This window comes from Oncorhynchus nerka, linkage group LG10, assembly GCF_034236695.1.
Source record: "Oncorhynchus nerka isolate Pitt River linkage group LG10, Oner_Uvic_2.0, whole genome shotgun sequence".
In the NCBI taxonomy this organism is placed as follows: Eukaryota; Metazoa; Chordata; class Actinopteri; order Salmoniformes; family Salmonidae; genus Oncorhynchus; species Oncorhynchus nerka.
In genome coordinates, this window is record NC_088405.1 from 27,587,276 (window position 1) to 27,613,527 (window position 26,252).

General features: G+C 39.9%; 1 protein-coding gene across 4 annotated transcripts in view; it reads left to right on the plus strand.

The window, feature by feature from the left end:
• Window positions 1–15,692: 15,692 nt before the first annotated feature.
• LOC115135090 (VPS10 domain-containing receptor SorCS1-like) overlaps window positions 15,693–26,252 on the plus strand; it is a 40,051-nt gene continuing 29,491 nt past the window's right edge. Inside the window, exons 1-5 of one of the 4 annotated variants that reach the window (XM_065023181.1) lie at window positions 15,693–15,791; window positions 16,000–16,073; window positions 18,814–18,878; window positions 19,916–20,034; window positions 20,234–20,323. In XM_065023181.1, coding sequence (XP_064879253.1) covers window positions 18,845–18,878; window positions 19,916–20,034; window positions 20,234–20,323 — 243 coding nt within the window. In that variant the 5' untranslated portion in view covers window positions 15,693–15,791; window positions 16,000–16,073; window positions 18,814–18,844. Of the gene's footprint in view, window positions 15,792–15,999; window positions 16,074–18,813; window positions 18,879–19,915; window positions 20,035–20,233; window positions 20,324–23,475; window positions 23,582–26,252 lie in introns of those variants that run through there. The other 3 variants (XM_065023180.1, XM_065023183.1, XM_065023182.1) reach the window with 3 other exon arrangements.

Below are 26,252 nucleotides of genomic sequence, written 5' to 3' on the forward strand. Positions count from 1 at the left end.
AGATACAGCCTTCGTACTGGAACGGAGATGGCACGGGTTGGTGCTGAAACTAATGACGTCATTTTCAGTTTATAACCTGTGGTAAACTGTGTCGTGTTCAGTACTCTCGTGAATAAAAGCTGCTATTTAACTTTAAGACCGGGCTCTGTCGATCTCTATAAAATAAGGATCTTACAAATTCTTATGAATTGACAGAGTATTTCATTTTAATAATTTTAATTGGGAATTAAAACAGAGGAATTAAATTCCTGCAACAGTAATATGGGGCGATAGTCATTTAGACAGGTTACTTTGATATTCTTGGGCATAGGGACTATGGTGGTCTGCTTGAAACATGTAGGTATTACAGACTGGGTCAGGGAGAGTTCGATAATGTCAGTGAAGACACTTGCCAGCTGGTCAGCGCATGCTCTGAGTACACATCCTTGTAATCGGTCCTTGTGAATGTTAACCTGTTTAAAGTGTTTACGCACATTGGCTATGGAGAGCATGATCACATAGTTGTCTGGAACAGATGGTGCTCTCATGCATTGTCCAGTGTTGCTTGCCTCGAAGCAAGCATAGAAGGCATTTAGCTCGTCTGGTAGGTTTGCGTCACTGGGCAGCTCACGGCTGGGTTTCCCTTTGTAATTCATGATAGTTTGCGAGCCCTGCCACATCCGAAGAGCATCAGAACCGACGTAATAGGACTCCATCTTAGTTCTGTATTGATGCTTTGCCTGTTTGATGGCTTGTCGTTTGGTCGAAGCGGGATTTCTTATAGGTGTCTGGATTAATTGTAATTACTTCGCCACTATGGCCTATTTATTGCCTTACCTCCTTACTCCATTTGCACACACTATATACAGGTTTTCTATTGTGCTATTGACTGCACATTTGTTTATCCCATGTGTAACTCTGTGTTGTTTTTGTCGTACTGCTTTACTTTATCTTGGCCAGGTCACAGTTGTAAATGAGAACTTGTTCTCAACTGGCCTACCTGGTAAAATAAAGGTGAAATAAATAAATAAAATAGTGTCCCGTTCCTTGAAATCGGCAGCTCTAGCCTTTAGTACAGATATTGCCTGTAATCCATTGCTTCTGGTTGGGATATGTACTTACGGTCATTGTGGGGATGACGTCGTAGATGCACTTATTAATGAAGCTGGAGACTGATGTGGTAAACTCCTCAATGCTACCCCCAATGTCAGGGAGAATTATGCAGTTTGTATTCAGTGTGTGTGACAGAAAGCCAGCCAAAGCTAGAGCGATCCTCTTTCTTGAAAGACAATCATACATTTTGCCATGGTGTGTGCACACCCACAGGTAGGCCCAATATGTAAGCAGTTATTAAAGCTTACACCCATATATGATAATGACACGATAAACCGAGATCGCAGTTAAATTCATGTTTCTTTTCATGTTCCCTTCAACTGTCCTTGGAACATAACATTTAATCTCATATTATGTATTCTTCTATAAATACTGCCAGTCTACATTATTTCACAACTTTTTATCATACATTTAAAACTACTTAAACACATGTGAAACCTTCAATACACTGATTCATGTTCTGTGGTATATTTCCGGTAATATAAAAAAAACTTTTAGCACTGGATCAAATGTGTTTTGTATACACATATAGGCCTAAGCGTGATTGAAATTCCCAATCCACCATTCATCTGCATTAGGCAGGTTTCCTTCTTGTCTGATGCAGGATAACTGAAACAGATTGAGAGAGCTAGTGCACACTGCATTGCTAATGGCTCTGAATGAAAGACGGCCCTGTGCTGCTGACCCCTCCATGTAACAGGAACACGTCCCGGCTCAAGCAAAGCGATGGGGAGGACAGATCAATATAGAGACTCTCGAAGGCATCAGTCAAAACCAACCTCCTCCTATTGACTAAATGTTACCCAGGAATAGAATCAAATAGCTAGCATGGTGAGGATTCTAATGGTTTGCACCAATGTTGCATTCAATCCAAGAAGCCTATTGCACAGTATGAAGGATTTCATATATTGTATGCTATGGCCAATGTATTGCCATAATTTAGCATATTTTCAGCAACTTCATGCGTTACTATTCTGCTAATAAAGAGAATGATGTTGTATTACTTTCCCAGAATAGGAGGCTGGCGAAATGATTGGCCACACCTCCATTGCAACCCACTGAGATTTAGGTGAGTACCAATGCCAGCCAGAAGATAAAATTATAATATTAGCACCCTACACCGTTAGACAATTGTAACTCACAGCATGAAGGTTCTTAGAGTCTGACCTGCTCATTATTTTAGCTGTGTTGGTACACTGACAGTGCATTGTTGTAGGTCCCTGGACACTCAATTAGATTGGCAAAAGGGACATTTTCCAAAGATGACAACAGGTCATGGGCCAATTTTGAAATGGCAACACAACAGAGCTCCCCACTGTATTTCACAGCAATATTTCAAACCTGTAATTCCTGATGGCAATAACGAAGGTGAAGGTTCAGAGAAAATGTCACGGTGAGGGCAGGATAATGTCCCAGAGTCATGATCTACATATCGCTGTCTGAGGGAATGTTTCTGCTGAATATCTGATGCTCTTTGCTCTAAGTTAACTCAGGCGCTTAGGTGGGCCTGGACCCACCTACTGAGCTCAATCAGATTTATGCTCTCAACTTGTCAGTGTTCCAAATTGGACATTATTTTTTATTTTTACCGAAACAAGCAAACACCATCAGAAATAATTCATACTGTAGTCATAATCCAGTGCAATGGAATGGCATTCACTCCCATGGGATGGGTAGTCAGAAATAAGCAACTGAAAGCCACACCCCCAATACACCACGAATATGACTGCATGGAGGCATATGTCACTGTGGCTATATGCACCATGCCACTGCCTTTTTCATTTGTTCTTTTAGCAAACAAGACAGGTCATAATCCATTGCCTTCAGCTTTAATTGGCTTTAATGTTGCTAAATGTTCTCTCAGCCTCAGGGCAAAATGTGTAGAATAGAATGAGATTAGCTATAAAACTACACATTTTCCTCTCTGCACCATGGCAAAATGTGTACAATTGCAGGAAATAAAATTGAAAACAGTAAAAGTTTTGCTCAGCCTCATGGGAAGTCATGTATAATAGCATGAGATTAGCTATAAAAACTGCAAAGTGTTCTCTTTGCCCCATGGCAAAATCTGTAGAATTTCAGGAAGTTACCCAGCTAGCATGGTGGATCTGAGCTGATTCCAGCTGAGTTGGGGAACTCGGCTGAGAAGTCAGACTCGGCCGACGTCATGTGGCCCGAGTCTGGATTTATTGCTAGGATGCGGGGATTGAGCTCGGGCCAATTCCGGTGAGAGTCATCTGGCCCAAATGTATATATTACTTAGGGCTCGGCCCGATTCCGGTGTGAGTTATCTCGCCCAAATGTATTACTTGGGGCTCGGGCTGATTCCGGTGAGAGTTATCTGGCCCAAATGTATATATTACTTCGGGCTCGGGCCGATTCCTGTGTGGGTTATCTGGCCCAAATGTATTACTTGGGGCTCGGGCCGATTGAAGCTACTCTCTGGCAGATGATTGTATGGGCTGCTTTATAAAATTAACATTTCATTATTTATTTTTCTATATTTTCTCATTGTTTCTGTGAGCAAAAAAATACAATTAACATCTAAATTAAATTATTTGATAAGCGTCCTGTGTAGTATTTTGATACTTTGTGCAAGGACATTGATAACCATTAAAATCTTTTGGTTTGAGCCTCCCCAGTGGCGCAACGGTCTAAGACACTGCATCGTAGTGCAAACTGCGTTGCAGCAGCCGCTGGTTCGAGACTCGTTCGTAAATGGATTTGTAAGAAAGACATTGATCAGAGGAATGATGTTGAACAGCATTATTAATATGTCATGTGAATATCGTTATTATTTATACATGATATACTGTTAATTAAGATATGCCTTATAAATAATATGTTATAACTCTTTCCCGTTTTTTATAGCTTACTTGCGTTTGAAAATGTAATTGGCTAATAATAAATACGAAATCATGAACACATGCCTTATAATTGGTATATTATTGACTTATTAATGACAATATAAAGTGTTACTCATTATGGACATATTTAAGGTCCCAAAGACTGAAATGTGCAAAAATAAATTCAAAAATTGCTTTGAAAATGTGGGCAACATTCATTCAGCCTATGTGCATCAATTGGTCCTATTGAGGCCATTATTTACAATGCATATATCAGTATGTTTTATAGGCTACTCCTTAATGAAAATATGACTGAAATAATACTCCATGTATCATTTTCCATGTTATCCAGAGAAGAACTTCCACCAAACAGTAAGACCACTTTATTATCAGGGTTGCTATCATGTTAAAGTACAGGGGATATAGCTCCCTTTTCTCCTCTCTCCAAATGAACGTCTAGTCGGATTCTGGCTATTCTCTCTCCTATCATGACCGAATCCAACCGCCAGCTCCTCCTCCGGTGCATCGTTTGCATCACTACTTCTGTGAGCGCTTCTTCGCACACTGTAGCAACCTCCGTTCCCGAAGCGATTCAGCGGATAATAATCAAACCCTAAAAAGTAGTCTAATTATCTTCAGGTTATAATTCAAATCGGACTAACCTAAACTAGGGATGGAAACAACCGTCGGTTGCTGCCCTCATTGGCTCATTGCTATGTGGATGTGTCTTTTTACCTTAACTTCCACCCTGGACATGACAAAAACAAATATAAGGTGCATTCCATCAAGCCAACTCTCTGTTATCAAGCCGGCTGTCCGGGAACTCTCGAAAGTGGGATTTGATCCATTTGGAAAGGGACCAGAGGATGAAGCTGTGGGGGTTGCAGAGAAGTCACCAGGTTGTCACCCATTTAAAAGCAGCTGTAAAAAAGCCAATGTTGAGGAATATTTAGCGCGCGTCTCCGGTGATGGCGAGGCAAGAAGTTCAGTCTCTGAATCCGAGCAACCGTTTGTAAATAAATCATACAGCCGTGGATTAGAAGAACGTCGGCTCGTGGACAGTTCTGAAGTGCTCTATCAACATCAAAGTGGCTCGGGCATCACCTCCAAACTCACAGATAGGCCTATGCCGCCACCTGCCACCCTCAATAAAGTAACCGTCAATAACACTAGACATAATACATTTAATAGTTTTGGAAGAGAAAATAGACTTAAACGACATGAGTTATCAAAAAAGAAGGCTGGGGCAAGTTTGAGGAACCTTCGCCGTCGACGAAAGCGCAGCTTCCAAACGGCGGAGAGCAAAACATCTTGGTCCGGATTCGGATGGAACGGTGAAGATGCGTCAACCCCCGGGCAACATGAGTTGAAACTTAGTAGTTCTACATTCGCACTCACGGGGGATTCAGCTCATAACCAAGCCATGGTGCATTGGTCCGGCCAAAATAGCAGCGTAAGTGAAACTTGGCTATGATGAATGCGTCCTTGCATTATAGCGCATGGCAAAATCATTTTGAATGTACAACAGTTAGCCTATAATGTTTTCTGCCTCTTAAAATGTCATTTTAGGTGGTGGACTTGGTCTTCTGAAGGGTCTGATATGTAATTAATTAGTTGTGTGTAGGCCTCTAGTGTAAATCCTGGCACTTGGAAAATATTGGGAGGCATTGGGAGAGCAGTGGGCAGTGCAGACCAGTGCACCAGGCGGTTCAATGAGAGGATGCTGAAGAGCTAGATTGTCGAAATAAGAAACACACATGCGCACACACACACACACACACACACACACACACAAACACTCTCACTCACGATCAGTGTGTTTCTTTTAGTCTGTCTATCTTTGTGTGGGTGGAGGTTTTGTATGACCCAGGAATTAAGGGTAGATGTGAGGATTAAGGCACGGTCCAATGATTTTTGTTATTTTACCTCTGCTGTACATGTTCAAAGCAATCCATTGTTAGCCTATTTACATGACACTTCTCACAAATCCATTTGTCAAAAGAAATGCTTAACAGCAACCCGGACCTGTATCCTCAAAATATCAGGCTAATGGGAGTTAATCCCTCATTAGATTGGCATCAAATGCAGCAGACCATTGTGGATTTCTCTTCAAAGACCGCATTTGTAGTGGAACAGTCTATTTCTTAAGGTGATGCTAGAACTGAAGCAGTGTTGTGGCCCTGGGTGTGTTATATAATTCAGTGCACATCTCATTTATATTGTTTCTATTTTGGATAATTTTGTACATACTTTATTGTTCTAATATGTGTATGATTTTCATCTTCATTTAGCATTGGATTACGATCATACAGAATGAGTGAGATCATACTCTACCTCCCATCAACTTTACTTAATTGTCATGTGGATATTACAACCAATGCTTCATTATACAAGGGAGGCTATGCAAGCTTTGCTTGTTCACCAGATCTGATCACGAACAGATGGCTGTCACTTACATTTGACATTTTAGTCATTTAGCAGACGAGTAGGTGCTTTGCTCAAGGGCACATCGACAGATTTTTCACATAGTCAGCTCAGGGATTCGAACCAGCAACCTTTCAGTTACTGGTTCAATGCTCAAAAAGGGGTATGGCATTAGGTGTGATCCCAAAATACATTTCAAGGTGTAAATGGGATGTTATATGGGATATTATATTGACAGAAGCGAGGGCAACATTTGCACCTTTTTTTTTTCCATCAGTCTTTACTTTCGCCTTTGCATTAGATGCATCATCCTCTTTATACTAGCTATTATAAGTCATCACCATTATTACACGATCAACCTGCATCAGCACTCATTCTTGCTTTTTCTCTTGCAACATCAATCTACCAGTCTCAACGTTACATTAGCAACACCAGAGTTGTTCAGTTGACATCTTCAATGTTTTACTGTGACTCATATTTTGGAGACTTCTGTTGGACCTCAGTCCTGCACTGAGTGTGCTGCAGAAAGGGAACGCAGGCTTTTAGACCTCAGCATGTCGCCTAAGGGTCACTAGTAGGGTTGCAAAATTGAGGACATTATACAAGAGTCATTCTGACTACTACATTTGTCGTCACACAGGACCACATGCTGACACAGTGTTTTCACAGGCTGGCAAGCTATGAGGTTAAGGTTGACTTAAGGTTGACTCTCTCAGGCAGGATGGAAACGACTACATCAACCATGATCCATTGCTAGTTACCACTTTCACCATGATCCATAACAATGTTTTTGGTGCCATTCAGCCCCATTCAGCATTATGGCTTACTTTAAATTAAAATTCTTCTGGCTTCATGCGCTATCGGGAGTTTTCCATAGGAATACATGGATGCTACTGTATCACTGTCTACTGGTTTTAATGTCTATGGTCATGGCTCATGTCCTAACCTCAAAACAAATTACGGAAGTAGATTTATAGCAGAGGTATTTCATGGACATTTGCTTTGGTTGCAGCGCTAACAAAATGTGCATCTAATTAGCATAAATTATATCAAAGTTAGACAAATGTCATTGCTGGTGATGTACAGTAGCTTAAGAGTTTGTCAACAGAACACACACAACCCTGCATCTTTATCTTTGAGCATCCACATTTCAGAAGACATTTATATGAGTTAAAAGTGTTTTTTTTAAAGCATCCTCTACTCAGCGGGTGCTACTTTTGGGCTGGGTAGAAAACAAACTCACTCGATGTCTAATCTTGCCAGCATTGATCAGAGTTCCCTCATGCACGATGAAGTGTCTAGGCTCAGCAGGCTGCCATAGTCTGGCTGGAGAATACAGCTGCACTTCATTCTTTTTAAGGAGGAGTTACTACGGCAAAAGCATACATTCAAAGAAGAAGTGAGGGGCTTCTGATGATTTATCACGTCAAGAATCAACAACAAAAGAATGTCTGCCATAGGGGTGTTTGTAATGGCTCTTTAATTTATGCTTTTCTTAATGGTATGATAGCATCAGCGTATCCCTAACATGGCGACTAACTATATATTCTTGGTACCCAATTAACATTATATGGTTCACTGAGATTCAGGGAAACATAGATCAAAATGGATATTCAATTGCAGATGCAGGATTTTAATTTGATCACCATGTTGCAGAACTTTCCCGCAATGTAGGAAATTGAAAACTTGTTGTGTATTTGAGGTTTAAAAAGGCTCCTGAATTCTGTAATTTCCACTTTGACAATTCAGCCTTGATTTTCCCTCATGAAAACAAAAGCCCATTAAAATCCACATAATACTTCACATTTCCTGTTGCTGCAGGATTATGTTCATGCTGTGGCAAACTGGCTCAAATGAAGATCCTACATCTGTAGTGGTTGCAAATGTAATGATCGGTCATTTGGATTTTGGTGTGCAACACTATTGTAACATGTAATACATGTTTAGGGTAGATGTTTTCTTTTTATGTTAAAGCCAGTTTGAAGGAGTTTTACATGTATGTGCTGAATATCCAGCTAGTTTTACTGTATCCTGAGTAGCTACTCTCATATTTACAGATATTCAAATATCCTTTTGTTCATGATAAAGCTCACAGTTGACAGTAGTGAATGTCAGAAGATACTAATATGGTTGGAGGAGGCAGATATGACCGTGATCTGGAGTATTCTGCTGTTGTCGAGTAATCTTACCTTAAGCAGTCATGGTATGGCATTCTTTGGAAATCCTGGTGGTTATGAGAGTCATGCGAAGACATTAAATCATTTATCTTTGCAATATACAGTACTACTGTGATGTCACCTTATAATTCATGATCCAGTTGACCTGTTATCCATGGGAGAGCAAATAGCTCTGACGTCAAACAATCCAGCCCTAGCTAACATCTGGTCTACCAGGAAACAATGTCTGTGTGGATAAAGAGATATAAATTGATGTGGCAGACAAAAGCAAGCCAATAATACATGTTGAGGTTGTATGGTTGAGAGCACTGAGCTTCACATGCTTTTGCTCGTACCAACAGACATAGCTGGAAACAGAAAGTATTGTATAAGCATTTTATTCTTACAAAAGGAGGTTCACCCAGTAAAACACAGGAAATAAGTCAGATTTGAACATATAGCTGTGTGAATAGCTGATGATACGAAACTTTGTACTTTCAGAAATCATAGCTTTTAATGTTAATATCATTATGAACCAACAGAAACATCTGTTTGAAAGTTAACACCTGCTCCACTCCCAGGGAATCTGTCACAATTCTTTAGACTTATTGTGTTGGACTGCAAATGCTAATTTACATCTCATATTAATTTGCCAAAATGTACTGTACATTTCTAAGAATGCAGGTGGCTACTCAATTGCTATTAAGCACTAAATTGTATTGTGACTGCAGTGTAACAATTCACATCTGTACAGTAAGGGTTAACATGAGGGGAGAGACTTGAGCTGGCTTGTTTCATCAGCATCATTAGTGTTGTAGTAGTGGAAATAGTTTGTGAGATAAACTCTTAAAAGCCAAAAAGGGTAATGTGTTAGTTGTGCTTTTCCATTTATAGGGTACAAATAGAAAACTACCCTATTAATATTCTGATCAGTTACTTGGGTAACAATTGCTTTTATGGAGTCATCCATCTATTTAATTGCAGTGGGTAAATATGTCGACAGTTTTATTGATGATGTAACTTAATTCCTGAAGCTGATAAGGCTGGATCAGGGAGTCACTGAGTCTGGGAATGAATCGTAATGTATAGTCTGTCTTGCATTTAATTTGTCTCTTTCAGGTGCTCCTCATCCTTCACTAATAGAAAGTTCCCACCTCCACCCTCTATCCCTTATCCCTCCAACCGTCTTAATACAATGCCTTCATTCCACCATGGTAATCTCCTCATACTAAGCTCTTTTAATTCCACTATAAAACCCCTTTCATGCCTCAATAATGATCAGATTCATACCAATGCATTCACTCTCCAAGGGTTGAGATTTACACAGGGCTTGGAAATCATTTTTCTTCTTCTCCTATGTCACATGATTTTTTGGGGAGACATTTGGCGCTAACATGGCATGATGAGTGTTCGACATGTTAAAAGCTTTCGAACATCTCATCTTTGTCAAGATGTGGAAGGGATGGATCTGTGCACTTATTTAGCAAACTGATAAAGTATCATTCCTGCCATGCCCTTTTTTATCTAGGAATTTGTCATGTATTTTTACCCCAACCAAATCCCTCATCTACACATTTTAGCTTCAGAGCATTGGTGATTTTAATAGGTTTCTATTGCTCTTGGGGGTTCAGAGTTTCTTCATGACTCTCTCTAACACTAATGTTTATGGCTACAGTAAGATAGCAAGTAAGCACCCAGCCCATATCCCCTGTTTAACACAGAACAATCTCCAAAATTAAGTATCTATGTATATTGATGCCTGGTACATTAAATATTGACAACATTTAGAATGCTTCAGCGTGTACTTTCAACTAGCCTAACACCTCAAGTTTTACAGCTGGCACTTGAGTGGGTGCAAATGATTTGAGACTTCCACTGGACCTTCTCCAAGTAAATGGTTAAATTAATGACTATCCAGGAGACGGGAAGTAATTGGCTCTACTTTCCAAACTGCTCTAGGTCATTTTATTGTGTATGACAATGTCCAACAGATTGGGACTTTTGGAAGTTATAAAGGCCATGTTATTGGTAGACCATTAATCTCTACTTCCCAATCCGCAGGGTTCTATATTTCTGCCGTGTTTACAAGATACTGAGATTAATCCTCACCACACTTTTGCCAACCACAATATATACACGTTTTCATGAAAATAACCATATTTCTTGGTTCATTGTATCAACTAAAAGGCCAAATAACAAAGAAAATAAATGTGTACAATTGGGAAGAAAAATGGTCCCAGAAGATAGGTCATCTCCAAGGAGTAGAAGACCTTTACACTGGTTTCTTATGCAGTGAACCATTGAGACCGTTGCATAATTTATCATGTTTTCAAATGGCATTTTTCCATATTGTCTTCAAGTATCTAGTGCGGAGGGAAAGAGAAATATCAATCCGTTAACATTGGCTGATATCATTTTAATGAAGTGATACACAGACTTTGATTTAGGTTCAAACAAACGCTGAATAGGAAAATAGTTTCTCCTTTCAAATGACAATGGGGAACATAGACCTGTCCACAGAGAGCCATGCGTTAACATCTGGAACAATTTACGTGACGCCTCGCAATTTACGTGTCTTAATACCTATTAAGTAAAGGCTTGTATAACAGCCATATAACAATGGGGTTCTTTACGATCTCCTCAAAAATGATGTCCATGATATTTACGAGGAGAGCCTTGCTGTGCCTCGGATGAACGATAGATGCATTGTTGACTTATTTATTCATTTATTTATAGACCACCGTTGGTAGTGTTTGCCATGGAAGAAACACGCTGAGCCCTAAAAAAGCACAACATAGCGCATTTTCCCCGATTTACCTTTGTACAGAAGATGCACCATCCTCATGCAAAATTATGCCTTGACAAGTCCTCAGAAGTTTGTTTGGGATTTGTTTATGTGTGTGGCTGTTGACACAAGCGTCCATATTAAGGCTGATGTGTTGCTAGCTGCTGTTGTAAAATGTATGATACACACTTCCTAAGGCCATCCTGCTCAAACCGTTTCCAATGATAAAAATAACAACATTTGTAAGTTTGAAGATGAGGTTGTCAAAAGTTTATTTTCTCCCTTATTTTGTATTTTAGGCTTTTTTACCACCTCAATAGGGAAAGAATGCAAAATAGGCAACTCCCCACTGGGCACAGATGTCAATTCAACGTTTATTCCATGTTGGGGCAATGTAATTTCATTGAAATAATGTGGAAACAACGTGGATTTAAACAGTGTGTGCCCATTCACTCATTACTTCAAGTGCCACCATAGTGCCAGATGAAATGATGCACCTTAACAGAGGGTTGTCTATTACTAGTATTTTCTAAAACTGTACGCTGAGATGGGAACTTTGTTCTGTTTTGTAGGTGATTCTAATGCTGACTAAGTACTTTGACTTCAGCCTTGGCAGTGTCACAGAGAGCTCTCTATGGAGGTAAGGAGTGGTTCAATTAATCTCGGTCTGGCTTCGGTGTTCATGTTCAGGACCAAGAGTTGCTCTTGATCATGTGACCATGGGCCCGAGAGATTGCCTATCACATGCTTAGGAAAAATGAATGGCCCATTTGAATGTTGCATGTTGGTTATACAAGTGTATAAGAGACTGGGAAGCAGGGAGATAAGAAACAGAGACAGTACACTGGGAACATTGTGTTCAAATATTGCAAACTAGTGTTGTACTGTATGTTCCTGAATGTAGCATATTAACCCTTCTGCTGTGTTCCGGTCGAATTGGACCGATTTACACGTTTTCTCTCTGAAAAATGTAGTTCATTTAATCTGATTGTCATAAGGTTCCATGACTTTGTCCACACAGAGCATCTGAACATTTTGATGATTTTCATTCAATTTGGGGTGTTTATTTAACTTTTGTACACCTGTGTTGTTACCGGTCAAAAATGACCGGTCATTAGAAATGAATGGGTGAGGCTACAATTAGTGTATAAAATTGAGTTCAGGCACATGCCCATTCATCAGATGGACACACTTCCTCCCCCAGACCCTCACATGCATGTGTGTTTGAGCACACACACACACCACACTCCCCTTCTTGGCTTCCATGGCAACCCCCACGGGAACCTTTCCCCAATAGAATCCTTCCCCCACGGGAACCACACCTGTTGGCATTCTCACAAACAATCACAACATTGTTTCAATAATATAAAGAATTTTTCTTGCAGCTCTGGTATATAAAGCTTTTTTGAGGCCTTGATCACAATTCATTCTGTGGCAGCACAATGACCAAACGATATAATGTATTTATTTATTTATTTATTTATTTTTATTTCACCTTTATTTAACCAGGTAGGCAAGTTGAGAACAAGTTCTCATTTACAATTGTGACCTGGCCAAGATAAAGCAGTATGTATGTGAGGCTCTTGATCATATCTTTGATCATGACACTAGTGAAGAGGAGAGAGAGTCCTTGTTAAACTTTGACACAAAGTAGTCTGTGATAAATAACACAATATGTTTCATCTCAGTATTTGTTATAGTCAAAATAATCCATACATTATGCTTTTTTTTTAAACTCAAAAACAAGTTGTATGAGCTCAGTGAGGCCTACAGGTCATAAATAGCAAATAGAAGTTCAGAACTTGTAATGTTCACAAGAATTTAAAAAGAAAAAAAAAGAATTTAAAAAGATCTAACACAACATTAGGTGATAATATATGTATTATTATGGATTTATAATGAGCTATAATGGGGCAGTCATTTTGGACTGGGAACACAGAATAAATTAACATGAAACAAACACAACAGGAGGGTTAAACTTGAAATATTTCTGACATCCAGAATATACCAGATGGCAGTAGCTTTTCTAATATCATTACGTAACTGTCTCCAACTCCAACACAGTTGTTATCAAGCTTGGTTTTGAATATTAGCGAGAAGCAGGGTAGACATTTGTAATGTATATTGTGGTGTCAATGTTTTAGGACACATGTTTTAGATGAACTACAAATCATATAATTCCCTTGCGTAGTCTGTCATACATATATCCATGTTTATTATTATAATTGAACAATTCTCCATTAAACTAGCAAATTGCATCGTTCCAGTTCCAATGTTCTGCTTGCCTGCGAAAGCCTAATGATACCGTCACTGTACTGAACCATAGGTATTATTATTGATATTGCTCTGTGCTCTCAGACTCACGATTTAACAGTAGAATAACTCATTTAGTTAATCCCCTAATTGAATTCTAGGTCAACAGACTATGGAACCAGGTATGAGAAACTTGATGAAAAGGTTGGGCCAAAAACCATACTGAGCTACTTGTACGTGAGTCCGAATAACAAACGAAAGGTACGTCCTCATACATGTACCTTACCATAACCATATCTGTCATGTCCTTAAAACTCTTAACAATAGTAGAATTATCAAGTTGAATCATTACGAACATGAATGGAGAATAAAAAATCATCTTTGCTAAATGTTGTGATTTATAAAACACATACATACATGCCTGTTAGATTTTAGAGATAATATCAATCTTATTCATACTCTCTTGTGTGGCAGCATTTTTATTTGAATTACTACTAATATCATCTCCGTTTATATAAAATGGTCTGCACCCTCAGAATATACAGCTGACCTAACAGACAGCACACCTAATGCCTTGTGGATGCTGTCAAAGCAGGAGGATAACTCTCCCTCCTCTCCTCTCCTGACCTGTCCTCTCTCATCTCAGATCATGTTACTGACTGACCCGGAGGTGGAGAGCAGCCTGCTCATTAGCTTTGACGAGGGCGCATCCTATCAGAGGTACCACTTAGCCTTCGACATCCTCAGCCTCCTCTTCCACCCCGAGCAGGAGGACTGGATCCTGGCTTACAGCCACGACCAGAAGGTAAGAGACTCCTGTCAATTAGAACTGAGGAGTGAGGAGAAAGCATACACACACATTGATTGATTGAGCCAAGGGTCTTGTTAATGTCAGTGAGTCTATTGACTTTAACAAGATGTTTACTTCAATGGTAGCTGTGTGTTCTACATGTATGCTTGTTCTTGCATTAGCATCACTTTCTCCCAGAGGGGAAATCACCTCTTTCTATCTGTATATACATTTAGTTGTTTGCTGTACTGTACAGTGCAATAGCACTGTAGAAAATGATTGTATTGTAAAATAGTTCCTTATGTGCGATGTGCTCTCAGATGATGTAAAAGACTTATCATTATGAATTAGGCTGAACTAAAAAGAGTTGACTGTTATAACAGGATGGATGACATGTCTTTCGAGAGCTTGGATAACAGCCCTACTCTGCTAAAAGAGGGAGCTCAATAGCATAATGCAAAGGGATTATACTGATGGTTAAGTGTGTCGCTGTCAATTAGGAACAAATCCTACGGAGGTAGAGAGGTACCACTGGGAGAAGCTGATCCAAACGAGCTTGTCATAATAAAAACTCTTTGAAAGTGTATTTCAAATATAAAGTACTATTTTCAAATCTTCTTTAAAGCTTCAACTGTACAGCACTCAACAGAAACATTCAAACAAAGTGCTCTAAAGTACAAAAAGGAGGAAAAAACATGTCAATATAATTAACATTTTGTATGGGCCTCCATTAGACTTACACGACAGTCCCTAAAATAGAGGGAAAGAGAATTCTCCAGGTCTGACATTTTCTTCGTTTTAAGTCTTAGTTTGAACTCTGGAATATTATTACATATTTTTCTCTCCAGATTTTCTCAAACTCTGGGATGTTCTTGTCATGTAGAGTCAGCCAGAAGGCTAAACTGGATAACCTAACCTCTATCAAAATAAAAAGATGGCGGAGCCGCAAAAATTCTTCTGTGCAAAGGTGTTTATTTACAAGTGATTCCGGAACAAAACACAACAGTACTGCCATCAACATCTACCTTATGGGACAGCTTAAAAACAATGCTGCCCCATCCACAGCTCAATCCAAAATACCTCTCCCCCTGACTGAAAGAGAGGCTCCCTTTTGTAGGGCTAGCCCCTCCCCTCAGAACAATTAACCCTCATTAATGAATCAATTAACAATACAAACTTACATTTTCCATGAACTAAACATACTAAAGGATATACATTGCAACACGGTTTTAAACAATATCACAACATAACATTTACAACATTACATCACTACTGACAATATCTTTCAATATGCCCATATGCATTAATGAGCCATTTGGGACAGGCACTATAAAGCCAACCCAATTCCCTTAGCTCGGGTCCTTTTCCAGCATACCCGGAAGCTACAGAGATGGAGAGAGAGGAACAGAACAAACAAACAATGCGCTCATCCACAACATTGATAAGTATAATAATTATTGTATCTCTCAAATATGAACATTGACAAGTGTGAAATGCATGCACCAAGACAGAAGTTAATTTGTGTGTCGAACCACATTGTTAACTTATGGTATAATGGCGCAGGGAGGAGTGATGAATATGTGTGTGCGTTAAAGAACCAAATGCTGCCCGCGTCCAGTGACGGACTTCTACGTCACATTTCTTCTCTTTCAGCTCTACGTCTCTGTTGAATTTGGAAGACGATGGCAGCTCGTACATGACAGTGTGGTCCCCAACAGATTTTACTGGTGAGAGTATAAATGAGACTTTTCCACCATCTTTGGACACATTTTTCAAGTAGTAGTACTACAATTTCATAAAAAGTACCAGTCTTTCCTCTACTGACAGTATTCTGAACTGATAGCCTATCAGAATTGTCGTATTGAATTGAATCTTCTGCCGGTATCTGAGTTGAACTCAATACATGGCATATAGTATGTACAATTATGGTCCTGATGAACACACGAATAGTTGAAATAGATATTCTTACACTCTTTTATTAAGGTCCAACAGTTGTGCTTAAGAAATACTGTATTTAGTACTTGTCACTAATCTACATGATTTGCCATGACATACAGTATCTTAATGCAGTAGTCCCTGTTGCCAGATAACGATACTATGAATATGTGTAATCACTAAATCATTTATATTTACAAGGGGGCAAGGGAGATCAATACTTATTGGGTGATCGGGCAGCTTTTAACATTTTGATAAATAATGCCATTAGTACAATGTCATCTCTTAAAGTGGATGAGTCAATTAAAATACATGAATTAGGTCATATTTCACATTTACTAATATTGGGCCAAAATTTGACTAAAACTTTTTTCACAAACTGTATCACTTGGGAACAAATGATGATCAGGTGCTTTTTAGCCCAAGACAGGAGCCAAAGAAAGATGCAGTGGAAGCAATGTATCATCGAAGGAAAGCCATTATTGCTCTCTTGTTTTGAACAGTTCATATATTTGCCCTAAGATTTCCTGATGGAGTTGATACCAGAGTAGAGCTGGATTGAATATTGAGTAACACATTAGCTTTTTAATTAGTTACAGGTATACGATGAATTGATACCAGTTTGCATGGAGGTTTTTGTACAGGTTGTAATGTACGGATTATTTAGAAAATTGTTGCTTTCAATTCCATTCATTAAATAAACATTGTTAAATAAAAAGAGTTTTCCAATTGGTAGTTATAGTCTTGTTCCATCGCTGCAACTCCCGTATCTACTCGGGAGAGGCGAAGGTTGAGAGCCGTCTGTCCTCCGAAACACAACCCAGCCAAGCCGTACTGCTTCTTGACACAATGCCCGCTTAACCCGGAAGCCAGCCGCACCAATGTGTCGGAGGAAACACTGTACACCTGGCGACCTTGTCAGCATGCATTGCGCCCAGTCCGCCACAGGAGTCGCTAATGCGCGATGCTGGTCCGTCCCTCCCCGAACCCGGATGACGGCGGGCCAATTGTGCGCCGCCCCATGGGTTTCCCGGTCCCGACTGGCTGCGACAGAGCCTGGACTCAAACCAGGATCTCTTGTGGCGCAGCTAGTACTGCGATGCAGTGCCTTAGACCGCTGCGCCACTCGGGAGGCGCTCCTTTTTATATTATTGATTAAATATTTGATTTAGAGGTTTACTTTAGATGTCTTGGGTTTACGTATCTATTCTATATTTCTTTGTTGTTTACAACTTCTATGATCCTGCTATTATTGCCATCAATTATAAAACTGTCCTCTCTGAGGCAAACAAAGGTGTACACCCTCCTACCAAACATATATCTGTTTTGTTTGTGGTATGAATATTTCATTCAGGTAGGGCATGCATATTTCAGCAAGGAGAAAATACAGCTCATATCTTCAGTTCATTTGACTTTTCATTTGTTTTGCTGCTCCACATAACTGCAGTTTATCTACTGTTAACAGTAGACTTGCCTTGTCAGATTTACACCATCAACCTGTTAACAAGCCTTATAGATCACACAATGCAAGCATGTAGTCCATACAGTCCACAGTGATAGAGGAACATATAAGGAACCTGTTTAAGAACATGGGGCTGCTGTTCTCCAATAGAAGAGGATGAAGTATTTGACAGAAAGTCCATTAAAATAGATGGAGCAGCAAGGCAATTACAGAGTGCTGAGGGAAGCAGGATGGGACCTCTTTTATTATGGCTCAGACACTGACACAGTATAGAAAATGAGAAGGAACCCATTTTCTTCCACAATAGCTGCTATTTATACAACAAGTGGTCACTCTTGTCACTCCGCACTTAACCGCTGCCTCCCAGTTGAGGCTCAATTGAAAAAGGATGTAATGGCTCCGAGGCATCTTCCCTCTGAATTACCCCACAGACCAAGTGATTGACGGGGCAAAATGTTTACGGGATTTTTGGTTGTTGTTGCTGTTATTTTTTTCAGACATTTCAAGTAGCTGGGTTCCCCATTATAATTTAATTGAATCAAAATGGAAATCCCAAATATTGTCATCCTTCAAATGTCTTCCGACATGACTTTGTCCTCTCAAGGAAGCTGACGTTTTAATAGAAAGGTAGAACTAGCGTGATTGAACAGAGGGGTTGACATTTGTAAATTCATATCTCTGTTCTGAGTTCTGTTTTTGATTCATTTCTCTCTCTCACTTTTTTTTATGACTGTGAAGTACTGTTTTTGTTCACAGGATCCTTTTGGAATAGATGAGAACCAACAGAATGATTATTCATGTTTCCCATACAGTTTGATGTCAGCGTGCCTTTCTTCATCTTGTTGAACTGATTATTGATTTAGGCACACCTATGCTCTTCAATGAACCGATCATATCTAGATCAGGAGCTAAATGTACATGTCATTGATGAAAATGTTGAGATTCTATCATAAATGAACTGATACTATTATAAATCCAAACATAAGGTATTTACCATATAATGCACATATCATATTTGAAAAGATGTTCTGACTTGCAATGTTCCTCAGTTGTCTCTCCTCTCCCCACAGGTCAAAACTGGGTTTGGACAAAGAACCAGGAATGATTCACTTGGAGACAAGTGTTTCTGACAGACGTGAGTCATCATCACATCTAGGACATCACATTCAGCGATTTTATTATTCGGAATATAGCGATCATTTACAAACACAAGTGACATATTCCATCTGCCAAACTGCCTTTACAGGGTGCAAAATTGCAGAGACCTTACCTATAACCATCGTATTTCAAACAGACAGGAGGGAACTTAACACAAAATTAGTTTGGAATACTGCAGCTATTACTATTGTTTTCAGAAGGGAATAGAATACCAAAAAACAAAGCATAAAACACGCTTATCTATATTTACACTTATACATATCAAATTAAATCAAAATGTATTTGTCACATGCACCGAATACAACAGGTGTAAACCTTACCGTGAAATGCTTACTTACAAGCCTGTAACCAACAATGCAGTTCAATACATGGAGGTAAGACAATATTTACAAATGAACTAAAGTAAAAAATTAAATATGAAGTAACATAATAAAATAACGAGGCTATATACAGGCGGTACCGGTACTGAGCCAATGTGTGGGGGTACAGGTTAGTTGAGGTCATTTGTACATATAGGTAGGGGTAAAGTGACTATGCATAGATAATAAACAGCAGTAGCATCAGTATTTACTTACAAGGGGGTGCAAAGACCTAAGCTGTCCTCTTTTATAAAATAGTCATCATGTAGAGAGGAAACTTATCTTCAAGTACACATAACTCTCACCCATGCAAATTGACTGCATCTAGACACACTCGCTACTTTACAATTAAGTTTATTAATTTACTAAGGGACAGTTGGTCTGACTGGGCTCTTAAGTTGGACGGAGTGTTTAGAATGTCTGTTCCATAAGGGCTCCAGTGTTAATGTCTTGTCCCTGAGGAGAATGGCTCATTTGGCTAGAGCTAACACTGAGGGACACATTCCATCTCTGTTAATAGTGGAAATAGAAATTGGCCTCCCTGCTCTTCTGCTTTCTACTATCAATGAAATGAAATGCTAGTCTCTGATTGAATAGTCACAGAGCACTTATTTTCTCCTGTTACATTGTAGCAATTATTTAACTTCTGTTATAGGATCCCAGTATATAACATGTAAGCTGCAGAACTGCACAGAGGCCAACAAAGGCAGGCCTTTCCCTGGGTTTATCAGCCCGGATTCCCTGGTGGTTCAGGACCAGTATGTATTCATCCAGGTGGGAATTTTGAATGTTTCTGAGGTAATAAAAAGGCACTAAAACTGTTGTGTGAAATACTATCTTAATGTAACCTTGTAAGGAATAATGACCATAAACCAAGAGAGAATGGTATAAAAACGTAAAACTAAGACTTACATAATTAGTAGTCTATCAACCCAATTTACAGTGATTTACTGTAATAAATGTGTTTCTCTAGGTACCAATGGGTGGCCGGCCTGTCCATTATGTGTCATACAAAAGAAATGCTTTCTTCCCCATGAAGCTGCCTAAGTACACATTTCCAAAGGTGGGTTGGAAATAGTACTTTGACATGACAATACTTGTATTACTCCTATCCTGTTATGAATCCAGTGAGCAACAGTTTCTTACCCTTTTGAAAAGTTTTTTTTATCACAACACTGATAAAAAATGTTGTTGCTTTTCCTGCTTTCCCAAGGCCAACTTTAATGAAATAATCAGAAAGAAATTGAATAGAAAGTACACATACACAGAAAGAAAATATAATGTAACATGTAAAGTGTTGTTTCATGAGCTAAAATAAAAGATCCCAGGAATGTTCCATACACACAAAAAGCGTATTTCTCTCAAATTTGGTTACATCCCTGTTAGTGAGCATTTCTCCTTTGCCCAGATAATCCATCCGCCTGACAGGTGTGGCAAATCATGAAGCTGATTAAACAGCATGATCATTACACAGGTGCACCTTGTGATGGGGACAATAAAAAGCCACTCTAAAATGTGCACACAACACAACGCTACAGATGTTTTGAGGGAGCGTGCAATTGGCATGCTGACTGCAGAAATGTCCACCAGAGTTGTTGCCAGAAAATTGAACGTTAGTTTCTCTACCATAAGCCGCCTCGAACATCATTTAAAAAAAATTGTCAGTATGTCCAACCAGCCTTACAACCACAGACCATGTGTATGGCGTCGTATCGGTGAGCGGTTTGCTGATGTCAACGTTGTGAACAGAGTGCCCCATGATGGCGGTGCGGTTATTGAATGTGCAGGCATAAACTATAGACAGTGAACTCAGTTGCATTTTATTGATGGCAATTTCAATGAAACATGAGGCCCGTTGTCGTGCCATTCATCTACCACCATCACCTCATGTTTCAGCATGATAATGCACAGCCCCATGTCGCAAGGATCTGTACACAATTCCTGGAAGATGATAATGTCTGTGTTCTTCCATGGCCTGCATACTCAGCAGACATGTCACCCATTGAGCATGTTTGGGATGCTCTGGATTGACGTGTAAGACAGCGTGTTCCAGTTCCCACCCATATCTAGCAACTTCGAACAGTCATTGAAAAGGAGTGGGACAACATTTCACAAGGCCACAATCAACAGCCTGATCTATGTGAAGATGTGTTGTGCTGCATGAGGCAAATGGTGGTCACACCAGATACTGACAGATTTTCTCATCCACGCCCCTACCTGTTTTTTTTAAGGTATCTGTGACCAGATGCATATCTGTATCCCCAGTCATGTGAAATCCATGGATTAGTGCCTAATTAATTAATTAAAATTCAATGATTTCCTTTTATGAACTGTAACTCATTCAAATATTTATATTTTTGTTTTATTTTCTTAGTATACAAAACATTAAGAACATAGACTGACCAGGTGAAAGCAATGATCCCTTACTGATGTCACTTGTTAAATCCATTTCAATCAGTGAAAAATAGGGGTAGGGTTGGGGAGAATTGAACCATGAATGTAATAAGAAACCTTAGGTGCTGACTTAAGGCCTGTAGCAACCACTATATACAGTATAATAGAAAATTGCCTAACACCATAAATTAGTAATATAAATAAACGGCTAATCGCTAACAGTCATAACAAAATGTTCATGCATTCAAATGCAAAATGCTAACGGTAGTGCTGACGCTAGCGGGAGCACGAGCTAGCTAACAACTAGTTACAACTCAACACACAGTAATTATGCACAATAGACCTAAAAACGTAGCTCCACTTAATATGACACAGATGCACGCACAATAAACATCAGACATACAGGTATACAGTCCACAGGAGGAAAAGTTCAGCAGGAGGGAAACTGTTGAAGAGCTCATCAGGATAGGGAAAGCACGTTTCTGACCACACAGCATGCTGGGGTCATAGACTAACTGAATCTGAAGTCCTGGGAACCAAGGCTATTGATAGGCTGAACTAGATGTGGTGATACGTTTTTAGCGAGACCTTGACCAATAAGAAATTAACAAAACTGGGGGTCGTCTGAATAGGAGACTAAACTGACCGACTAGAACTAACTTGAAGGGACAGCTATAATCACCCGACTGAAGCTGAATGTTTTAACAATCAATGTAGATGAAGGGGAGGAGACAGATTGAATAAGGATTTTTAAGCCTTGAGACAATTGAGATATGGATTGTGAATGTGTGCCATTTGAAGGGTGAATGCGCAGGACACAAATATTGAAGTGCCTTTTAAAGGGGTATGATAGTAGGTGCCAGATGCACCGGTTTGTGTCAAGAACTGCAACACTGCTGGGGTTTTCACGCACATCAGTTTCCTGTGTGTATCAAGAATGGTCCACCACCCAAAGGACATCCAGCCAATTTGACGCAACTGTGGGAAGCATTGGAGTCAACATGGGCCAGTATCCCTGTGGAACACTTTCGACACCTCCATGCTCCGACGAATTGAGGCTGTTCAGAGGGCAAAAGGGGGGTTGCAACTCAATATTAGGAGGATTTTCCTAACGTTTAATATATATGAGAGAGAGAGCGAGAGAGCGAGAGAGAGAAAATCAGTCAAAAGTTTGGACACACCTACTCATTCAAGGGTTTTTCTTTATTTCTACATTGTAGAATAGTACTGAAGACATCAAAACTAAGAAATAACACATATGGAGTCATGTAGGAACCAAAAATGTGTTAAACAAATATATTTTAGATTTTTCAAAAAGTAGCCACCTTTTGCCTTGATGACAGCTTTGCACACTCTTGGCATTCCCTCAACCAGTCTGGAAGGAATTCCCACATATTCTGAGCACTTGTTGGCTGCTTTTCCTTCCCTCTGCAGTCCAACTCATCCCAAACCATCTCAATTGAAGGTTGACTGATTGTGGAAGCCAGGTCATCTGCTGCAGCACTCCATCACTCTCCTTCTTGGTCAAATAGTCATTACTCAGTTTGGCCAGCTCTAGGACGAGCCTTGGTGGTTCCAAACTTCTTCCATTTAAGAACGATGGAGGCCACCGTATTCTTGGGGACCTTCAATGCTGCAGAAATGTTTTGGTACCCTTCCGCAGATCTGTGCCTCAACACAATCCTGTCTCGTAGCTCTACGGACAATTCCTTCGACCTCATGGCTTGGTTTTTGCTCTGACATGCATTGTCAACTGTGGGACCTTATATAGACAGGTGTGTGCCTTTCCAAATCATGTCCAATCAATTGAATTTACCACAGGTGGACCACAGGTGGACTCATCTCAAGGATGATCAATGGAAACAGGATGCACCTGAGCTCAATTTCAAGTCTCATAGCAAAGGGTCTGAATACTTATGTAAATAAGGTATTTCTGTTTTTTTTCTGTCTAAAAACCTGTTTTTGCTTTGTCATTTTGAAAATGTAGTGGTAATATTTCATTCAGTACAGAAATTTGCAGGTGGCTTAACTTACCCTGTCCCGCAACTCAACTTACCCCGTATCCAAGAGACCACTTTTTTTGGAAAAGCTATGTTTTCAAAACTGTAATGTTTACATGAATTCTGATTATTTCCAGGGATACATAACATCCTGAAATATACACTACCAGTCAAAAGTTAGCCTACATTGGAATATTGAAGACATCAAAACTATTACATAACACATACGGAATCATGTAGTAACCAAAAAAGTGTTAAACAAATCAAAATATATTTTGTATTTGAGATTATTCTAAGTAGCCACCTTTTGCCTTGATGACAGCTTTAAACATTCTTGGCATTCTCTCAACCAGCTTCATGAGTTAGTTACCTGGAATGCATTTCAATAAACAGGTGTGCCTTGTTAAAAGTTCATTTGTGGAATTTATTTCATTCTTAATGCGTTTGATCCAATCAGTTGTGTTGTGACAAGGTAAGGGTGGTATACACAAGACATCCCTATTTGGTAAATTATTTTCTTTAAGTGCAGTCGCAAAAACCATCAGGCGCTGTGATGAAACTGACTTTTGAGGACTGCCACAGGAAAGGAAGACCCAGAGTTCTCTCTGCTGCAGAGGATACATTCATTAGAGTTATCTGTACATGAGATTGCAGCCCAAATAAATGCTTCACAGAGTTCAAGTAACAGACACATCTCAACATAAACTGTTCAGAGGAGACTGCGTGAATGAGGCCTTCATGGTCAATTTGCTGCAAAAAAAACACTACTAAAGGACACCAATAACAAGAAGAGACTTGCTTGGGCCAAGTATGTCACAGCATCATCAGACTGAGCTTGTTGTCATTGCCACCAGCCATACTGCTCATTGTGAGCGTGATTTCCTGTAAGACAGGAATATCAGTGTTCTACCATTGCCAGCGAAGAGCCCGGATCTCAATCCCATTGAGCACGTCTAGGATCTGTTGGATCGGAGGGTTAGGGCTAGGGCCGTTCCCCAAAGAAATGTCCGGGAACTTGCAGGTGCCTTGGTGGAAGAGTGGGGTAACATCTCACAGCAAGAACCGGCAAATCTGGTGCAGTCCATGAGGAGGAGATGCACTGCAGTACTTAATGCAGCTGGTGGCCACACCAGATTTTGACTATTACTTTTGATTTTGATCCCCCCTTTGTTCAGGGACACATTATTCCATTTCTGTTAGTCACATGTCTGTGGAACTTGTTCAGTTTATGTCTCAGTTGTTGAATCTTGTTATGTTCATACAAATATTTACAGATGTTAAGTTTGCTGAAAATAAATGCAATGGACAGTGAGAGGACATTTCTTTTTTTGCTGAGTTTATATATACTGTACTCTATACTATGCCACTGTATCTTAGTCCAATGCCTCTCTGACATATATGTATGTATACTCTTAATCCATGTTATTTGGGGTATATGTTGTGAAACTGTTAGATATTACTGCACTGTTGGAGCTAGAAGCACAAGCATTTCACTACACCCGCAATAACATCTGCTAAACCTGTGTATTTGACAAATAAAATCGATTTGATTTGATTGATTTGATATTGGGAACTCCTTCAAGACTATTGGAAAAGCATTCTTCATGAAGCTGGTTGAGAGAATGCCAAGAGTTTGCAAAGCTGTCATCAAGGCAAAGGGTGGCTACTTTGAAGAATCTAAAATCTAAAATACACCGCTCAAAAAAATAAAGGGAACACTAAATAACACATCCTAGATCTGAATGAATGAAATATTCTTATTAAATCCTTTTTTCTTTACATAGTTGAATGTGCTGACAACACAATCACACAAAAATGATCAATGGAAATTAAATTTATCAACCCATGGAGGTCTGGATTTGGAGTTGGAGTCAAAATTAAAGTGGAAAACCACACTACAGGCTGATCCAACTTTGATGTAATGTCCTTAAAACAAGTCAAAATGAGGCTCAGTAGTGTGTGTGGCCTCCACGTGCCTGTATAACCTCCCTACAATGCCTGGACATGCTCCTGATGAGGTGGCGGATGGTCTCCTGAGGGATATCCTCCTAGACCTGGACTAAAGCATCCGCCAACTCCTGGACAGTCTGTGGTGCAACAGACTTGTGGCGTTGGTGGATGGAGCGAGACATGATGTCCCAGATGTGCTCAATTGGATTCAGGTCTGGGGAACGGGTGGGCCAGTCCATAGCATCAATGCCTTCCTCTTGCAGGAACTGCTGACACACTCCAGCCACATGAGGTCTAGCATTGTCTTGCATTAGGAGGAACCCAGTGTCAGCCGCACCAGCATATCTTCTCACAAGGGGTCTGAGGATCTCATCTCGGTACCTAATGGCAGTCAGGCTACCTCTAGCGAGCACATGGAGGGCTGTGCGACCCCCAAAGAAATGCACCCCACACCATGACTGACCCACCGCCAAACCGGTCATGCTGGAGGATGTTGCAGGCAGCAAAATGTTTTCCACTGCGTCTCCAGACTCTGTCATGTCTGTCACATGTGCTCAGTGTGAACCTGCTTTCATCTGTGAAGAGCACAGGGCGCCAGTGGCGAATTTGCCAATCTTGGTGTTCTCTGGCAAATGCCAAACGTCCTGC